Source organism: Labeo rohita, chromosome 18 (assembly GCF_022985175.1).
Source record: "Labeo rohita strain BAU-BD-2019 chromosome 18, IGBB_LRoh.1.0, whole genome shotgun sequence".
In the NCBI taxonomy this organism is placed as follows: Eukaryota; Metazoa; Chordata; class Actinopteri; order Cypriniformes; family Cyprinidae; genus Labeo; species Labeo rohita.
The window spans coordinates 16,625,425-16,642,843 of record NC_066886.1 but is presented as its reverse complement, the minus strand read 5'-3'; the positions used below and the strand labels follow the sequence as shown (position 1 = coordinate 16,642,843).

Genomic DNA, 17,419 nt, shown 5'->3' with positions numbered 1-17,419 from the left:
TTAGATATTTGTGTTGCAACCAGTTTTTTTTTTACTATGTATATGTGCACACATATGTGTATGTGCATTGTTGTGTAGTAACATTTAGAATATATTCAATAAAAATTTTTTTGTTATTTGTATTTAGATTTTATAAATTAAAATAGTTAATTAAAATATTTGTCTTTATTTTTATATTTAAAAAGATAAATTAACTGAATTTTTTATTTCCTACTAATATTTTAATTAAGTTAATACATTCAATAAAATATTTATTTTTGTTTTATTAAAAAATAAATGTAATAATTTAATGTGTATTTGTGTATAAAAGTGTGTGTGTGTGTGTGTATGTATATATATATATATATATATATATATATATATATAATGTATATGTGTGTATATATATGTATGTATATTTATTTATATATATATATATATATATATATATATATATACACACATATACATATACATATACATATACATATATATATATATATATATATATATATATATATATATACATATATATATATATATATATACACACACATACATACACACATATATATATATATATATATATATATATATATATATATATATACACATATATATATATATATATATATATATATATACACATATATATATATATATATACACATATATATATATATATATACATATATATATATATATATATATATATATATATATATATATATATATATATATATATATATGTATATATGTATATATGTATATGTATATTTTTTACCGGGGGACCCCCTTAAAATGCAATTGTGCTAGTGTAAAGTAGCAATTAGGTGGGTTTTGTTGTGAAAACCTGGCAACCCCGCTTTTTATGGACGTGTTGTCTTTGCATTTATAGTATTTATAGTATATAAACAAAAACTAAAATTTATATATATTATATTATATATCAGAAATATATCTAAAACTCTACTTGTATTTATACTGTAACCAAAAACAAAATTATTGTTTTATGTTATACTGTATATATTATATTATATAATAATAGTAAACCCCAAATATCTACATCTAAAAAAAAATTTTCTTAGCCTTCTCATTGTAACCATGATCAAATTTATATATTATATTGTAATATAATATAATATAACATCCCAATTATCTATATCTAAAATAAACATTTTTATTGCATTCTCACTGTAACCATAAATTAAATTTATATATTATGTTATATTATTATATTGTAATAAAATATAATATAATACAACTTAATAAAATACCACAAATATCTATATCTAAAACATTCTCACTGACAAATTGTAACCAAAAACTAAGACATATTATATTATAATAATAGTAAACCTCAAATAAATAAATATATATATATATATACATACACACACACAGTATTATAGTGTGTATATATAGTATATTTATTTTTACATAAAAATAATGAATTATATATATATTTTTTTACCTTGTGTTTATAAAGGTGTGTGTATATATAATTTTATTTCATACAAATATTTTGTAAATTTAAATTTGTAATTTGTACTATCACACACACACACTTATATAAAATCATGTAAATGTATTATTTTAATTAAAATATTTGTCTTTGTCTTTATTTTATTTAAAAAGATAAATTCACTGAATTTTTATTTCCTACTAATATTTTAATTAAATTAATACATTCAATAAAATATTTATTTTTTTTATTTTTAATTATATTTTATAAGTTAATATAGTTTGTTTTACTATTTATTTTCATCTATTTCATTTAATAATTTAATGTGTATTTGTGTATAAAAGTGTGTGTGTATCTATCTATCTATCTATCTATCTATCTCTCTCTCTCTCTATATCTATCTATCTATCTATCTATCTATCTATCTATCTATCTATCTATCTATCTATCTATCTATCTATAGTATATATATTTTTTTATTTCATACAAATTTTTACTATATATTTTACATTTTTACTATATATGTTTGTGTGTTTATAAAAGTATAAATATGTGTGTGTGTATTGTTGTGTAGTAACATTCATAATATATTCAATAAAATATTTATAAAAGTGTTTGTGTATACATATACACACACACTATAAGTATATAAACACAAATACACATATTGAAATATGTTTTAATTTTTAGATTTGTAAAAATAAATTAATAGAATTATTTTATACAAGTAGTTTAATTATAAATGTTTTTTTTTTCTATATATATATATATATATATATATATATATATATATATATATATATATATATATATATATATATATATATATATATATATATATATGTGTGTGTGTGTTTGTGTTTATAGAACTATAAATATTTGATGTCAAATTTAGATAAATGTTTAAATATTTTTTTATTCTTACATTTGTATTTGTGCACATTCATTTTTTTATTTTTATTTTTCTATATGTATTAATATGTTTATAAATAAATTATTTACATTTATTTATTTTAAACACACTACGCACATGCCCACTCACAAAACTTGACACTCTGACCACATACAGTAACATGAGGCCGTCACTCAGAAGAGTGGAGATGCAGGTGCTCCTGTCAGTCACACCACTCTATTTCTGTTCCAGCTGTTTACAGTCAGTACTAACCCTTCCCTGTCCCACAACCTGTGCCATCGTCACACCCATCCAGGCTTACCTCTGCCCTCTGCCCACCCCTTTATTCTGGGTCTCATATAATGAGCCCCGACTGGTAGACTAGCACCACAACAGATCACTGCCCACTCTTAACACAAGCAGCATAGTTAAATCTCTGGTCACTGTATCCTTTCTGTGATTCAACACAGAAAAGACCATCTTAAGATGTTGTGAAGAGCTCTTGTCTGTAGTGCGATCGGCTCGGAGAGCTGGGGAGGATAAAGTCAACTATCCTACATGTGCTGACTGTGAGTCTTCAAGGAGTATTAATACCCTCCTCTGAAAATAGACAGGACCTTTCTCGCCATTTAAGTCACTGGCTGTAGGAGAAGGGAGGAGGAGGAGGAGGTGCGAGGCCTGGGTGGGGTAGGATTTGCCACCACTGTCTTGGGTGACTACTCTGCCGTTTACCCTTTACCCAGCAGCCCACGGTGGAAATAGGGCACCGGTTAGAGGGTTTGTACTTGTTCGCACGCTCTCTGAAGTCGTCCAGCAGCTACAGGCGTTCACGTTTCAGAGATAAACATGGTGAAGTGCCTAATCCGCATCACCACCCGGGTGAACGTCCACCTGCGCATGATCAACCACTGCTATCGGGATGTAAAGGTTCGGGTGCTGAGTTTGGGGCCTCGTATGCTGGGAAAGGCCCTGGGTGTGCTGCCCCTTTACCCAGCGCTCACGGGGCAGCAGGACCAGTTGCGGGCATCACCTTTGCCCATGACTTCACCATCTTATGCAATGCCCGCCACAGCAATAGGTAAAGCCTTATGTGTTTGTTTGTGCTGCAGATTGATTTTATTATTATTAAATTTTACTGAAGGTCTGTTTCAGTAAGATGTATTTTATTTCTGCTTTGTTTTGATCGGATTATGTGGGTTAGAATAAAAAGGCAGGTAATGAAATTTCTATGGGTGTTGCTGTGCTGGTGTTTGTTGTCAAGCTTAAAAAGCTCTTTGAGATGTGAAGTGCTTTCATTCTCAAACATCTGGGGTCAGTACAATTTTCTTTTTTTTTTTTTTAAAGAGATTGCTTTATTGAACAGGGACGCATTAATTTGATCAAAAGTGACTAAAGATATTTAAGCTTTCTGTTCATAAAAGAAAATAGCAAAAGTGTTTTCAACAGTTATTAAAAGAAATGTTTCATGTGCACCGAATCAGCAAATTTGAATGATTTTTGAAGAATCATCGTGATATTGAAAGACAGCTTTGGCATCACAAGACTAAACATTTTGAAATGTATTAAAAATAAAACTTTTATTTTAAATCATAGTGATATTTAATCAAATGACAGTTTACTGTATTTTTGATCAAATACATGAAGCATTGGTAAGAATATTTTCATTTTAAAAAAAATCTTACCACCCTCGAACTTTTGAACGATACTGTATATTTTAAGTATTTCGGTAACTTTTATATGATACTGCAGTTGCTAAGAGAAGTTGGAACTATCATTGGAATTATATGCATTATCTATACATAAAAATGCAGACAAACAATCATAGTCTGGTTTTGATTTTGAACCTACAGGCTAATGTTTTTTTCAAAGAGTAATTGGAGTCAATCAATGAGATATGTGGATTGAAGCATGTTGGAGGCATGGAAGCACGTTTCTGCCACTGAGTTATATATATATATATATATATATATATAAGTATATAAAGTCAGAATTGCAAGGTATAAACTTGCAAAATGCGAGAAAAAAGCTCGAGCGCGAGATATGAACTTGTAATTGTGAATCAAAGTCAGAATTGCAAGATATAAACTTGCAAATGCAAGAAAAAGGCTCGAATGTGTAATTTAAACGCGGAAATGCGAAAAAAAAAGCTTGAATGCAAGATATAAACTCGTAATTGCGAATCAAAGTCAGAATTTAAGCTCACAAATGCGAGAAAAAAGCTCAAATGCGAGATATGAACTCGTAATTGCGAATCAAAGTCAGAATTGCAAGATATAAACTCGCAAATGCGAGAAAAAAGCTTGAATGCGAGATATAAACTTGCAAATGCGATAAAAAGGCTTGAATGCGAGATATGAACTCGCAATTACGAATCAAAGTCAGAATTGCGAGATATAAACTCGCAAATGCGAGAAAAAAGCTAGAATGCAAAATATAAACTTGTAATTGCGAGATTTAACCTCGCAAATGTAAGAAAAAAGCTTGAATGCGAGATATGAACTCGCAATTACGAATCAAAGTCAGAATTGCGAGATATAAACTCGCAAATGCGAGAAAAAAGCTTGAATGCGAGATATGAACTCGCAATTACGAATCAAAGTCAGAATTGCGAGATATAAACTTGCAAATGCGAGAATAAAGCTTGAATGCGAGATAAGAACTCGTAATTGCGAATTGTAATTCTCTCTCGAATGCAAGATATAAACTCGTAATTGCGAATCAAAGTCAGAATTGCAAGAGATAAAAGCGCAAATGCGAGAAAAAAGCTTGAATGCGAGATATGAACTCGTAATTGCGAATCAAAGTCAGAATTGCAAGATATAAACTCGCAAATGCGACAAAAAAAGCTCAAATGCACGATATAAACTTTCAAATGCAAGGAAAAGGCTCGAATGTGAGATATAAACACAAATGCAAGAAAAAAGCTTGAATGCAAGATATAAACTCGTAATTGTGAATCAAAGTCAGAATTGCAAGATATAAACTTGCAATTGCAAGAAAAAACTCTTTCTCTGAGATAGAAACTAGATTCTGTCAGAATTTAGTCAGAATTGCAAGATATAAACTCACAATTGCAAAAAAAAAAAGCAGCTCAATTACGATCTTGTATACTATAAAGTCAGAATTGCAAGATTAAAAAAAAAACTTTACATCTTGCAATTCTGACTAGAACTCGCAATTACGATTTACGTCTCGTAATTGACCTTTTTTTCCTCAGAACTGCGAGATAAACTCGCAGTGGTAAGAATAAAACTCAGAATTGCAACATATAAAACTTACGAAAAACTTTTTTTTCGTCAGAATTGTGATATTAACTAAATTGCGAGATATTAAACTTGAAATTGTGAGAAAAATATCACAATTCTGACAACTCAATTGCAGAATTAGTGAGCATATCTTAAAAAATTCTAAAAGCATAATAAATTTTAATCTCAACTTTTTTTTCCTTGCAATTGTGAGTTTGTATCACAATTTTGAGTAAAAAAGTCAGAATTGTGAGAAGTCGCAATTACCTTTTTTATTTTTTATTCAATAGTAGAAACAGGCTTCTATAAAGAGGTTCTTCATATGTCCTGATCATAAATAATAGTGCACATTAAGCTCGAAAGCTGTAGAAGCATATCTGGATGTTCATTAACACACAATCTGCAAGTGGAAGACATACAGTGCACTGCTGTTACTAATCTCTCAAGGAGTTGCCATCCTGCAAACATCACAACAAGATGACAGTGTGAAATGTAGCTGAAAAAAGAACTGCAGGAGTTGCAGAAATGCACAGCATAATGTTTTGAGTACTGTGGACTAAAACTAAAACCTGATTCCAGCTGTGAAGCATGGTGAGAGGAGAATGATTATATCCGGGTAGCCGTTATTCACCCGAAGCTCGGTGATGCAAGAAGACACAGACTCCATATAGAATTCTACTAATGCACTATAAGCTGAAGAAAACATTTAACACAAACACCACCAGATGTTTGTACTGAAGAAATACTTCAAATAGTTAAACAATTTTAAAAGGATTTCCAAACTACAGTGCTAATGGATTGAAGATAGTTAATGCAAGGTTCAAATGTTACAGTCTGGACTGTAAATGTTTAAACAATGTTTCAGTATTGGCAACTAAACTACAAGCGAAGTAGACTGAGTTTGAATTTTAACTTGGTTGGAAAGCAGTGTACATTTTTATCAATTATTAATGTTGAAGTACAGGTAAATACAAAGCCTTCGCAAGCTTTTTTTTTTTGCAACTGTATGCTTATATTTCCAAGTAAAACCTGAGCTCCGCAATTCCAGGGTTCTTTAAACGAGAGCCGACTTCAGCTTTACACACTAAAGCAAATGTGCTTTCATGTGTGACCATTTTTCTCTTTGGCAGGATGTTTAATATTGTGAATGAGAGGCCTTTGGTTGAGTAGTAAAAATCCTAATCCCTTCACATCAGAATAGAGATGTAACACATCTGCAATGACACGCTCAAGAATCTAATGCTCAGCGAAACTCGTATGCTTTTCAACTTTGGGTTCCTTGAGGAAAAAAGGAACGTGAGAACTGAAGCGGCGAGGATTTTTGGGAGATTTGCAACATCCTCACTTTGTGGCCTCAGCGGTCGCTTACTGTGACGAATCCTCTTACCATCATGGTGTTAAAATTGTTATTTTTAAGAACAGAAATATACATCCGCTCTCAGATGGATTCTATACATCATGTAACTTCTGTACTGCATTATTAGACTGGTTTCACAAAACCTATTTAAGTTAGTAGCTATTTTCGTTTATCTTCGGAACACAAATTAAGATATTTCTGATGAAATCAGAGAGCTTTTTGATCTGCAACTGACATGTTCAAGGATTCAGTCTTAATGTTATGAAGCTACAAGGGTCAGAAAGCTCTCGGATATCATCAAAAATATCTTAATTTGTGTTTTGAAGATGAATGGTGTTACAGGTTTGGAACAACATAAAGGTACTATCCCTTTAAGACTGTGTGCTATATACACACACACACATGTGCATGTAGTATAGTGAGGTCTAGTCTTTTTGATTGACCACGTGCTGCTAATTGTTACAACACCTCAGCAAGTTGGCTGTTTGCCTGTCAATACGTGTGATTCCCAGTGCTTTGCTGAGGCTTGTGGGGGCTTGACGTACAGTGTCTATCAGAGCAAACAAGCTGGGAAATGTCTTTTCACATTAGCGCTCTGGTCTGTTTTGCTCCGAGCGCATTACTGCGTTCGGTATTTGGGTCTGTCACCTGCATGAGACCCTTCTAATATTCTCCCTCAAGCGCAGAGCACACCTTGTTTTTTCTGTCCTTTGCAATTGCAACTTGTCAGATTGTATGAAATGACTGCGTTCGGTATTTGGGTCTGTCACCTGCATGAGACCCTTGGGTAAAAGCCAGGCTAGAATAAGATGTTGAAACTGGCTAATGTTTTGGCTGCATGGTCAAGACAATCTGCTGAAGTTCAAACCGTGCATCAACATGGGAAAGAAAGGTGACAGACGGATAAGTCTGAGCATTTCAGAAACTGCCGGTGTACTGGGATTTTCAAGCACAACCGTCTGTAGGGTTTACAGAGAATTGTGATTTGCAGTTCTGTGGGTGAAAATGCTTTCTTGATGCCAGAGGTCAGAGGAGAATGACCAGATTGGTTCAAAGCAACAATAACTCAATCACTCGTTACAACCGAGGTGTGCGGAAGTTTGGAGTTTCTGAAGCAGATGAGCTACAGCAGGAAAAGATCACTCCTGTCAGCTAAGAACAGGAAACTAAGGCTACAATTTGCACAGGTTCAACAAAATTGGACAATAGAATATTGGAAAAAGGTTGCCTGGTCTGATGAGTCTTGATTTCTGCTACGACATTCAAATAGTAGAGTCAGAATTTGACGTAAACAACATAAAAACAAGAATCTATCCTGCCTGCATCGCCTGTTCAGGCGAGTGGTGGTGTAACAGTGTGAGTAGAGCCCTGTGATTCTTTGATGTGGAAAATGTGTACGGAATCCAGTCACAAAAATGAAATTTACTGTATAACACAGAATGTCATGGAATTTGCCAAATTTTGGATTAATAAATCAAATGTAAACTGAAATAAAAATGTGATATGGACAACTGTCTGTGAATATTAAGCCACAAAATACTATTTAAATATGAATTCTGCATCTCTGTGTGAATGAATGGCGCAGATGCGTAGTTTCACTTACTGCACATGCTGAAGCGTGCAATGCTCATTGTTTTTAGCTTCTGCCGCCTCAATATATGAGTACATCAACACATGAACAATCTCTAGAACTGCTGTGAGAGTCACTTCATGAGCGTTTTACTGTTTCTTGTGTGAAAAACCAAAACTACCATTATATCATACACAAACAGAAACTTAAAGGTCTTTACAACAAACAAATAAATAAATCAATTTAGAGATGCTTTTGATTATTAAAAATTTAACAAAACTATTAAAATGGAATTCAGAAAATTAAAAGAAAATACAAAATTTGCAAAGAATTACAACACCGTTTTACGTAAAAAAACAAAAAATTACATATACATACATATACATACATATATATATATATACACATACATATATATATATATATATATATATATATATATATATATATATATATATATATATATATATATATATATATATATATATAAATAAAAAAAATGACAAGAATAAAGTTGAAATGTTTCGAGAATAAAGTCAAAATGTTTCAAGAATTAAATCGTAGCAATTGGGAGCACCAGGATGGAGTTGCCAGGCCACCAGATTTTTTTTTTTTTTTTTTTTATATATATGTGGGATTATTAGCAGAAATCATCCCATATGTTATACTTGCCACCCAATAATAGCAATAAGCTTTGTGCTTTTAGCATCAATATAATATGAAGTCTCAGCTTTCAAAATATGTCAGTTTTATAGCGGAATACAAACAATGTGTCCTGCAATGTTTTTCATGCTCTATAATGTGGCGTGACAGATCGCTGTATTCCGGTAAATCAATCATTTTTTTAAATTTTCAATGAGAAATTCGTTCCATTAAATTATACTGTTTTCTTTGTGAAAATTCCAGTACCTACTCTGCAAAAACATCTGTGGCGTCCAATCTTTCATTCCTTACGTGTATTTAATTTAAAACAGATAACTCTATTAATGAAGTCTTTCAATCAGTTTTTAAAGCTTAGCATAGCACTGCATTGGCCCCATTAAGAGTCTTAAATTACATTTTCATAACAGATTTAGGGAAACCTATGGCTCTTGTCCTCTTAGACCTAAGTGCTGTCACGTCTGGAGTCTTGTGTTGGACTTCATGGCATGGTTTTACAGTGGTTTCTCTCTTATTTGTCAAATAGGTGTTGCTTTTAATTTTGATCTTGCTTTCTCACTCCATATAATGCAGTGTGCCATGAACTCGGGCGTTCTATTTGACTCGGAAAGATGACATTCACATACCGCTTAAACTGAGGCGAATACAGTGATCTGTCATGCCCCATTAAAGAGTGTGAAAAATACATGATTTTAATAGACATTATTTGTATTTCACTATAAAACTGACAGATGTGTGACAAAGTGATACTTTCCCCTGGTGTTCCCAGTCTGGGCCATTTCCATGCACGATAGACTCTCAAATATTATAACTTTAATCTCGTAGTTGCTGTGAATTTATTCTTATACTTTTGACTTTATTCTCAAAACATTTCAACATTATTCTCATAATTTTGTCGAAACGTTTAGACTCTATTCTATGCGTTTTGGTGCCACATTTTTTTTTTTTAAATGTGGTACTAACGCAGTCAAAAAATAAAACTAAATTTGGGAAAGAAAAAAAAACATTTCACAGAGCCTAAAAAAAATATTTTGTTAAAAAAAAATTGCAGTAAAATTCTGTACGTTTCGTGATTTAAATTAGACATGCTTTTTGATTAATAACATTTAATTTAACCATTTCAAAAACATCTGTAAAAATTAAAATAGTAATAAAATGTAATCCAGAAAAATTAATGAAAAAAAAAAAAAACTGAATTTGGAAAATAATTAAATGTAATTTGGACAAAAATAAAACAGACTAGGCATGTTTCATTTCTTACCTTCTACCCTTTTGCATCCAGGTCTGGAATCCTTGAGGGACAGCGCCCACTCCACTCCCGTGCGCTCCGTGTCCCACGGCGACTCCTTCATCCCACGTTCGCGGAGCCAGGCGGTGGACTCCGGCGACGGGACGGCGGTCATCTCCGATGAGACCTACAGTCCCTCCGACAGCGTGCTGCCCACACCGGTGGCCGAGCACAGCCTGGAGCTGGCGGCCTCGCGCCAGATCAACGGCGCCCCCTGCAGCATCGAGGAGGAGAAAGAGTCGGAGGCGGGCACGCCCTCCGCGGGCGAAGTGGCCGAATTAGGAGCGGACAGTAGGGCGGCGGGCCCAGTGCAGGGCGCAGGCAGGGAGGCCGCGCTCAGCGAGACGGAACAGGTGAATAAGTTTGTTTTAAGTGTACTCCGTCTGCTCCTTGTGACCATTGGACTCCTCTTTGTCTTGCTCCTCCTCCTCATCATCCTCACTGAGTCCGACCTTGACATTGCATTTTTACGTGATATCCGCCAGACCCCCGAGTTTGAGCAGTTCCATTACGAATACTTTTGTCCCCTCAGACGGTGGTTTGCCTGCAAGCTCCGCTGGGTGGGCGGGCTGCTCATTAACAAGTGAAAATGAGGCACTAAAGCTCGTAAAGCCTCCCTTGTTGGGGTCGAGAAGACGCTAAACACGTGGAGAGAGAGAGAGAGAGAGAGACGAGGGCATCGACCTGTCCCATGAACCCAGCTTCTTTCATGACACTCCTGCTGACACACGGTGGACCACCAGGCCCACATCTCCTCTTCTCTTCCACTTTTCGTTCGTTCTCCCCCGCCCATTTTTACACCTTTATTTTCGTCTTTTTTTTTTTTACAAAGACAATTTTTGTTTTGCTTTTTCGTTTTTGTTATTTTTGGATTTCAGGTCATTTCAGGTATTTTATTTTTACAGAAAAACAAGAAAAACACATAAAACTTATTTCAAAGACTTTAGAAGAATATATCGTTCCTTGAATAGGGAATGTGAAATATTTTGTTGCAACAAAAGAATGTTGCCTTCATTTCTATTTATTTTAAAGTAATACTTATTAAAGTCTTATTAAAGAACGTGGTGCATTAAGTCAAGTTGGTACGGTATAGTGGGTTCCGAAAGCATGAGAAAGTTGAAAACCAATGCTTTTCTGAGTTTATGCATAATTCATACCCATCCGTCATTTAACTCTTAGTAAATTCTGAAGGCTGCTATAATTTACCACATCAGTGATCAGATCAGCAGAGGGTTATATGTAAGAATGTGCAAGTTATTTTGGAAGTGAGAGCCGGGGAAAGACTGGAAATGATGTTATTTGAATAAAATCGATGGGTACATTTGAGTTCTGTATTTGGTGGCTTGAGTTTTAGGGTGTCAAATACGTTTTAGGAATATAATTGTGTTTAGGCGGTAGCAAGCTGTGAAGTAGAATTCTTAAAAAAGGTTCTTTCCGAAAAATTAATTGGTATAAATTGTATTCTGTCATGTGACCCAATAGTGTCAGTATCTGTTAAAGTTATCACGATTGATTTAAACGCAACTAGCACCCATAGATCCAGTTTAGCTACAGTAGATGTGCAATACTGTAAGGGTTTGGTTTTTAAGAAATAAGTACATCTTTTTTTTTTTCATGGGTATGTGTATTTGCTTTATTATTATTATAAATATTATTTTCCATTCTAAATCTTTCTTAACAGAAAGAAATCCCATTGTATAAAGTAATAGTTTTTTTTATTCCATATCAACCTTGATCTTAAGTTTGTATTCTGTGGATATCATGCTATGATTATTCTTAATTACAATAACAATGCTGTACTTTTTGTACAAAAAGTAGTTAGTTTCCTAATATATCGACAGTTTTTTCCATGTATATTTTAACAGAAACTGAAATGTTATTTTGTTATTGAAAATTAAATTATACCTTTTTTAGCTCTGTGTTCCAGATGAGGTCTAGAATCTATGGCGTTTCTGTCAAGGGAGACACGGGAAAGATTTTTATCCGGATCCACAATCCATTTCAGTCACGTAACCAGCAATTTGAAAACTGTCCCTGTGTTTTGTATATTGGTGAAGCCCCTGCATTCAAACAATACTGATGACTTTACACACAGTTTAGCCAGCAGACTGTGTGTGTGTGTGTGTGTGTGTGTGTGTGTGTGTATGTTTATGTGTATGCTCATATTTTAATTAATTGATGTTTTTGGCAATATGTACTGGAAGGCCGGGTTTAGTCTTTAGTAGGATACGTCCTGATTAGTCTATAGTATTTATTTGAAGACAGATGATTCTTCCAGTGGCATGTCAGTTGGACAGGGGTTTTATTTTACCATACATAATCTATTTTATGCCTGCCCCTTTGGAACTGCTATTAATGTAATTGTTTTTGTATTTGAGAAAGTGGAAAAATAGAGGAAGTGAATGCAAAATGCAGGAGCTGCGTTATTTTTATGTACATTTGATTGGGAGACAAGTAATAGCCAGTGGTAATTATGATAAGGGGATGCTTTAGAACTTACATTGGTAATTACACTTTTATAAATTAAAATAACTGCAGCTTTTAAATAACATTAGTGTTTGACAGCTCACAAGCTTGGCTTTACTAGTACAGTTATTTTAAATGAACATGCTTCAATCCACCAGTCACAATCTGCTGTTGTGTATGAAGCCATATATATAAATAAAGGGAATTGTTACTTTTTATCTCACAATTGCGTGATACAAACTTGCAATTGGGAGTTATAAACAAAATTGCAGAATATAAACTTGTAATTGTGAGAAATAAAGCCAGAACTGTGGGATATGAACTTAAAATTGCGAGAAAAAGTAAGAATTGCGAGAAATGGATTGCAATTCTAAGAAAAGTCAGAATTGCCTGTTTATGTCATGCAATTCTGACATTTCTCAGAATTGCGTAATACAAACTCGCAATTGCTAGAAATAAAGTCAGAATTGCAAGAAATTAAGTCAGAATTGCGTGATATAAAGCTAGAATTGTGGAATATAAACTTGCAGCTGCAGGATATAAAGTTAGAATTGTGAAATTTAGTCGGAGTTGTAGGATATAAACTTGAAATTGTGAGTTATAGTCAGAATTGCGTGATACAAACTAGCAGATGCTAGAAATAAATTAGAATTGTGGAATATAAACTTGCAATTGCGAAAAATAAAGTCAGAACTGCGGGATAAAGTCTGAATTGCAAGATATCAAGTCAGAATTGTGAGATATAAACTCTCAATTGCGAGAAATAAAGTCAGAATTGTAAGATAAGGTCAGAATTGCTAGATATAAACTTGCAGTCGCAAGATATAAAGTCAGAATTGTGAGAAATAAACTCACAACTGTGAGATAAATTCAGAATTGCGGGATATAAACTTGAAAAAAATCAGAATTTTGTGATAAACTCGCAGTTGTGAGATGTAAAGTCAGAACTGCAAGAAATGAAGTCATAATTGTGGGATATAAACTCGAAATTGCGAGTTAAAGTCAGGATTGCACGATACAAACTCACAGTTGCATGATATAAAGCCACAATTGCAAGATAAGGTCAGAATTGCTAGATACAAACTAGCAGATGCAAAGTATAAATTCAGAATTGCGGGATATAAACTCGCATTTGCAGGATATAAAGTCAGAATTGTGAGATACAAACTCGAAATTGCAAGTTAAAGTCAGAATTGCGCAATACAAACTCAGTGGCATGATATAAAGTCAGAATTGCTAGATTCAAACTAGTAGATGCAAGATATAAATTCAGAATTGCAGGATATAAACTTGAAATTCTGAGAAATAAAGTTAGAATTGCGATCTACAAACTTATAGTTGCGAGAAATAAAGTCAGAACTTCAAGATAAAAAAAGAATTGCTAGACAAAGTCAGAACTGCGTGATACAAACTCCCGGTTGCAAGATATCAAGTCAGAATTGTGAAATATAAACTCGCAATTACAAGATTAAAGTCAGAATTGTGGGATATAAACTCAAAATCAGAATTGCATGATGCAAATGCGAGAATTGTAAGATTTAAATTCAGAATTTTAGGATATGAATTCGAAATTGCAAGAAATAGAATTGAGAGATAAAATCAGAATTGCGCGATACAATTGACTATATCTCGCAATTCTGACTTTATTTCTTGCAATTGCGAGTTTATATCACAATTCTGACTTTATACCTTGGAATTGCAAGTTTGTATTATGCAGTTCTGAGAAGAAAGAAAGAATTGCGAGAGAATTGCGTAATAGAAACTCCTATTCACGAGTTATAAAGTCAGAACGGTGGGATAAAGTCAGAATTACGTGATACTTGCAATTGCAAGATGATATAATGTTGGAATTGCGAGAGAAGACTTTATATCTCACAATTCTGAGAGAGGAGAGAGAAAAAAAAAAAAAAAAAAAAAAAAAAACAACATGGTGAGTTTGTATCGCACAATTCTGATTTCAGAATGAAGTCAAAATGGCAAGATAAAATTTTTTTTTTTTTTTTTATTTAGTGGCCGAAATGGCCTTCCATAAAAATCACTATGGTGCTAGTGAACAAATTGTCACAATGGCTGAGATGCGTTTTAGGAAGCGGCTGGCTGTAACAGTAATAAGTGTGACTACTCGAATGGTGCAGTCGGGTCACACGCCTTTGTAATCATTACGTAGAACTGCCGTCTTCCACCAACTACAGGAACTGAAAGCAGTTATAGCTACGACAAACATGAGGTGCATGGAAAACCGTAGCAGACGCACAAGGAAAAGGCCTTTGGAGTTATGCATGTCTCTTATCTTGACAAGTACTCATGCATGCATTTATAACATCTCTGATGTGCCAAATTATAACAGCGTCATGGTGGAATAAGTCCATTTATATTTTTGTAAAATCTGATGACAGTAAAATAATACAACAGTGTTGCTCTGATGGGTACTTGCATGCTATTGATGATAAGTCTTGATTCAGAACATCAAAAAATGGATTTTGAGCAGGTTTTGATAAATGACAGAATTGAAGTGGATAAAATTTTACTCATTGACAGCATTTATGTAGCCTCAGTGGTCAGTTCTGCATGGCAGCGCCATTCAATAAGCAATAACCTGAATTCTAGAATCATACGGATGAATCTTTTTGATGGTTTTTGTGCTGTTGTGTAGCAAGTCAGACTACCTGATGTTTTCTTAAGAGTTCAGAGTGAATCCATTTCCTTTTAAGTTAGATGCAAAACTGCATTTTAACTAAAAGGATCATTTTATATGATGATTATTGCCAAAATTTGCTACATTTTATACTCATTGTGAGCACTCGTCATCTTGTTTGGATCAGTGTCCTGATGTGCTGAAGTTTTACGCTTCTCTTTATCCTTGAAATCTTATTGCACAAGTTTCAACTAGCGCGCTCCTCCTTCCTAGACCAGTAGATCAAGGGCAATTGCTACTACTGTCCTTGTGAGCTTCGACTTCAAACTTTTGTCTCTAGACAGTTTTCTTGTACTGTACGGAATGGCCAGGCTTGACTGTGATGAATGCAAGGGTCCTATAAAGGACAATTGTCAGCTAAATTGGCTCATTTGTGTATTCAAATAACTGGGTTATTTCACAAGGTCCCTCTGTGAACTTTGTACAGAAGTATTTTTATGCTTCTTAGTATGCAAGTGTAAGTATAATGCAAGTTGAACACTTGCTATGACTCTTAAAATACAAAGTAGACTTTACTGTACTGTACCGTACACTGCAGATAAAGCACTTCACTGGCTTCAAATATACCTTGACAGCATAAACAAAATGTTACAGCTTCAAGCAAACCTATTAAAGATGGTGGTTTTAATGTTTTAGATCTGGTTTACAGTTGAAATCATACTGAGTGGCTGCTGATCTTTTGAGTTTTGTACCGCATTCCAATAAGGTCAGGATGTCCTCCATGTTCATAAAAGAGAGAACCGCTCGCATTAGACAGCAGCTGCGTGACTTCTCAGATCGACTTGGTTAAGTTCTGCTTAATATTCTACCAGGGACTTTAAATTTCTTCATCATTAGAATGAACTGCTCCTTACATGCTTGCATCCAAATTCCCAAATTATTTGGTAAAATCTGACTTCACCTGAACCGTAGCTTTAAGATTCACTATGGCGCTGAGATCAGTGGTGGCAACACGCTTCATTTACTGTACTGTGCTTTTGTCACTTTGCCAGCTCCCATAGTCCCCTCAACAGATATGCATATACATGCACATTTGTTTATGCATAGATGTCCATCTGTGGGCGTGTTTTTCTGTAATCTCCATCTTTTCTATTTGGGACTGAAGGTTGCGGTTTAGTTCCTTAATATATGAATATTGAACTATATACACAATTTATGTGCCAAATGCAGTTCCTGTTAAGTCAGATTCATTCCAAAACCATCTTTGTACTGTAGGAAACCTTCCATGAAAATGGTATAAAGAAATTGTTTCACTGATAGTCCCTTGTAACTGGTGCCATGGAAATATTCAAACTTGAAATAAACATTCAAAAGAGTTTGAGATATCTTGTGGTTTATAGTTCACAGTGCAAAACTGCTCAATGTAGTAATTAAACAAGACGGTTTTCTCATTTTCTAATTAAATAAATTAGACTAGGGAACATTTCCTTTATAATAAAATTGCATCACTGCTTCACTGTGGCATTTCCCCTAAAATATTTTCAAAAACGTACTACCAGCTATCGGTCCCTTAAAGATGAACTCACATATAGCAACCTGTAAGTATGGAAGCTCGTTTCCGCCACTGAAAATAACAAACTGCGAGTTTTTTCTTGCAATTCTGACTATTTCTCGCTATTGCGAGTTTATATCAATTCTGAGAAAAAAAGTCAGAATTGTGAGATAGGAACTCACGTTTGCCAGAAAAACTTACAATTCTGACTTTATTTCTCACAATTGTGAGTTTATATCACAATTCTGAGTAAAAAAAAAAAGTGTGAATTGTGAGTTTGTATCTAACAGTTCTGATTTTATTTCTTGCA

General features: G+C 33.7%; 1 protein-coding gene across 2 annotated transcripts in view; it reads left to right on the top strand.

Moving 5' to 3' along the window:
• LOC127180930 (FERM domain-containing protein 5) overlaps positions 1-16,938 on the top strand; it is a 148,074-nt gene extending 131,136 nt beyond the window's left edge. For both annotated transcript variants that reach the window (XM_051135332.1, XM_051135333.1), the window contains one exon: positions 10,451-16,938. In XM_051135332.1, the coding sequence (XP_050991289.1) occupies positions 10,451-11,043 (593 nt within the window). In that variant the 3' untranslated portion in view covers positions 11,044-16,938. The remainder of the gene's footprint in view (positions 1-10,450) is intronic.
• Positions 16,939-17,419: the final 481 nt, after the last annotated feature.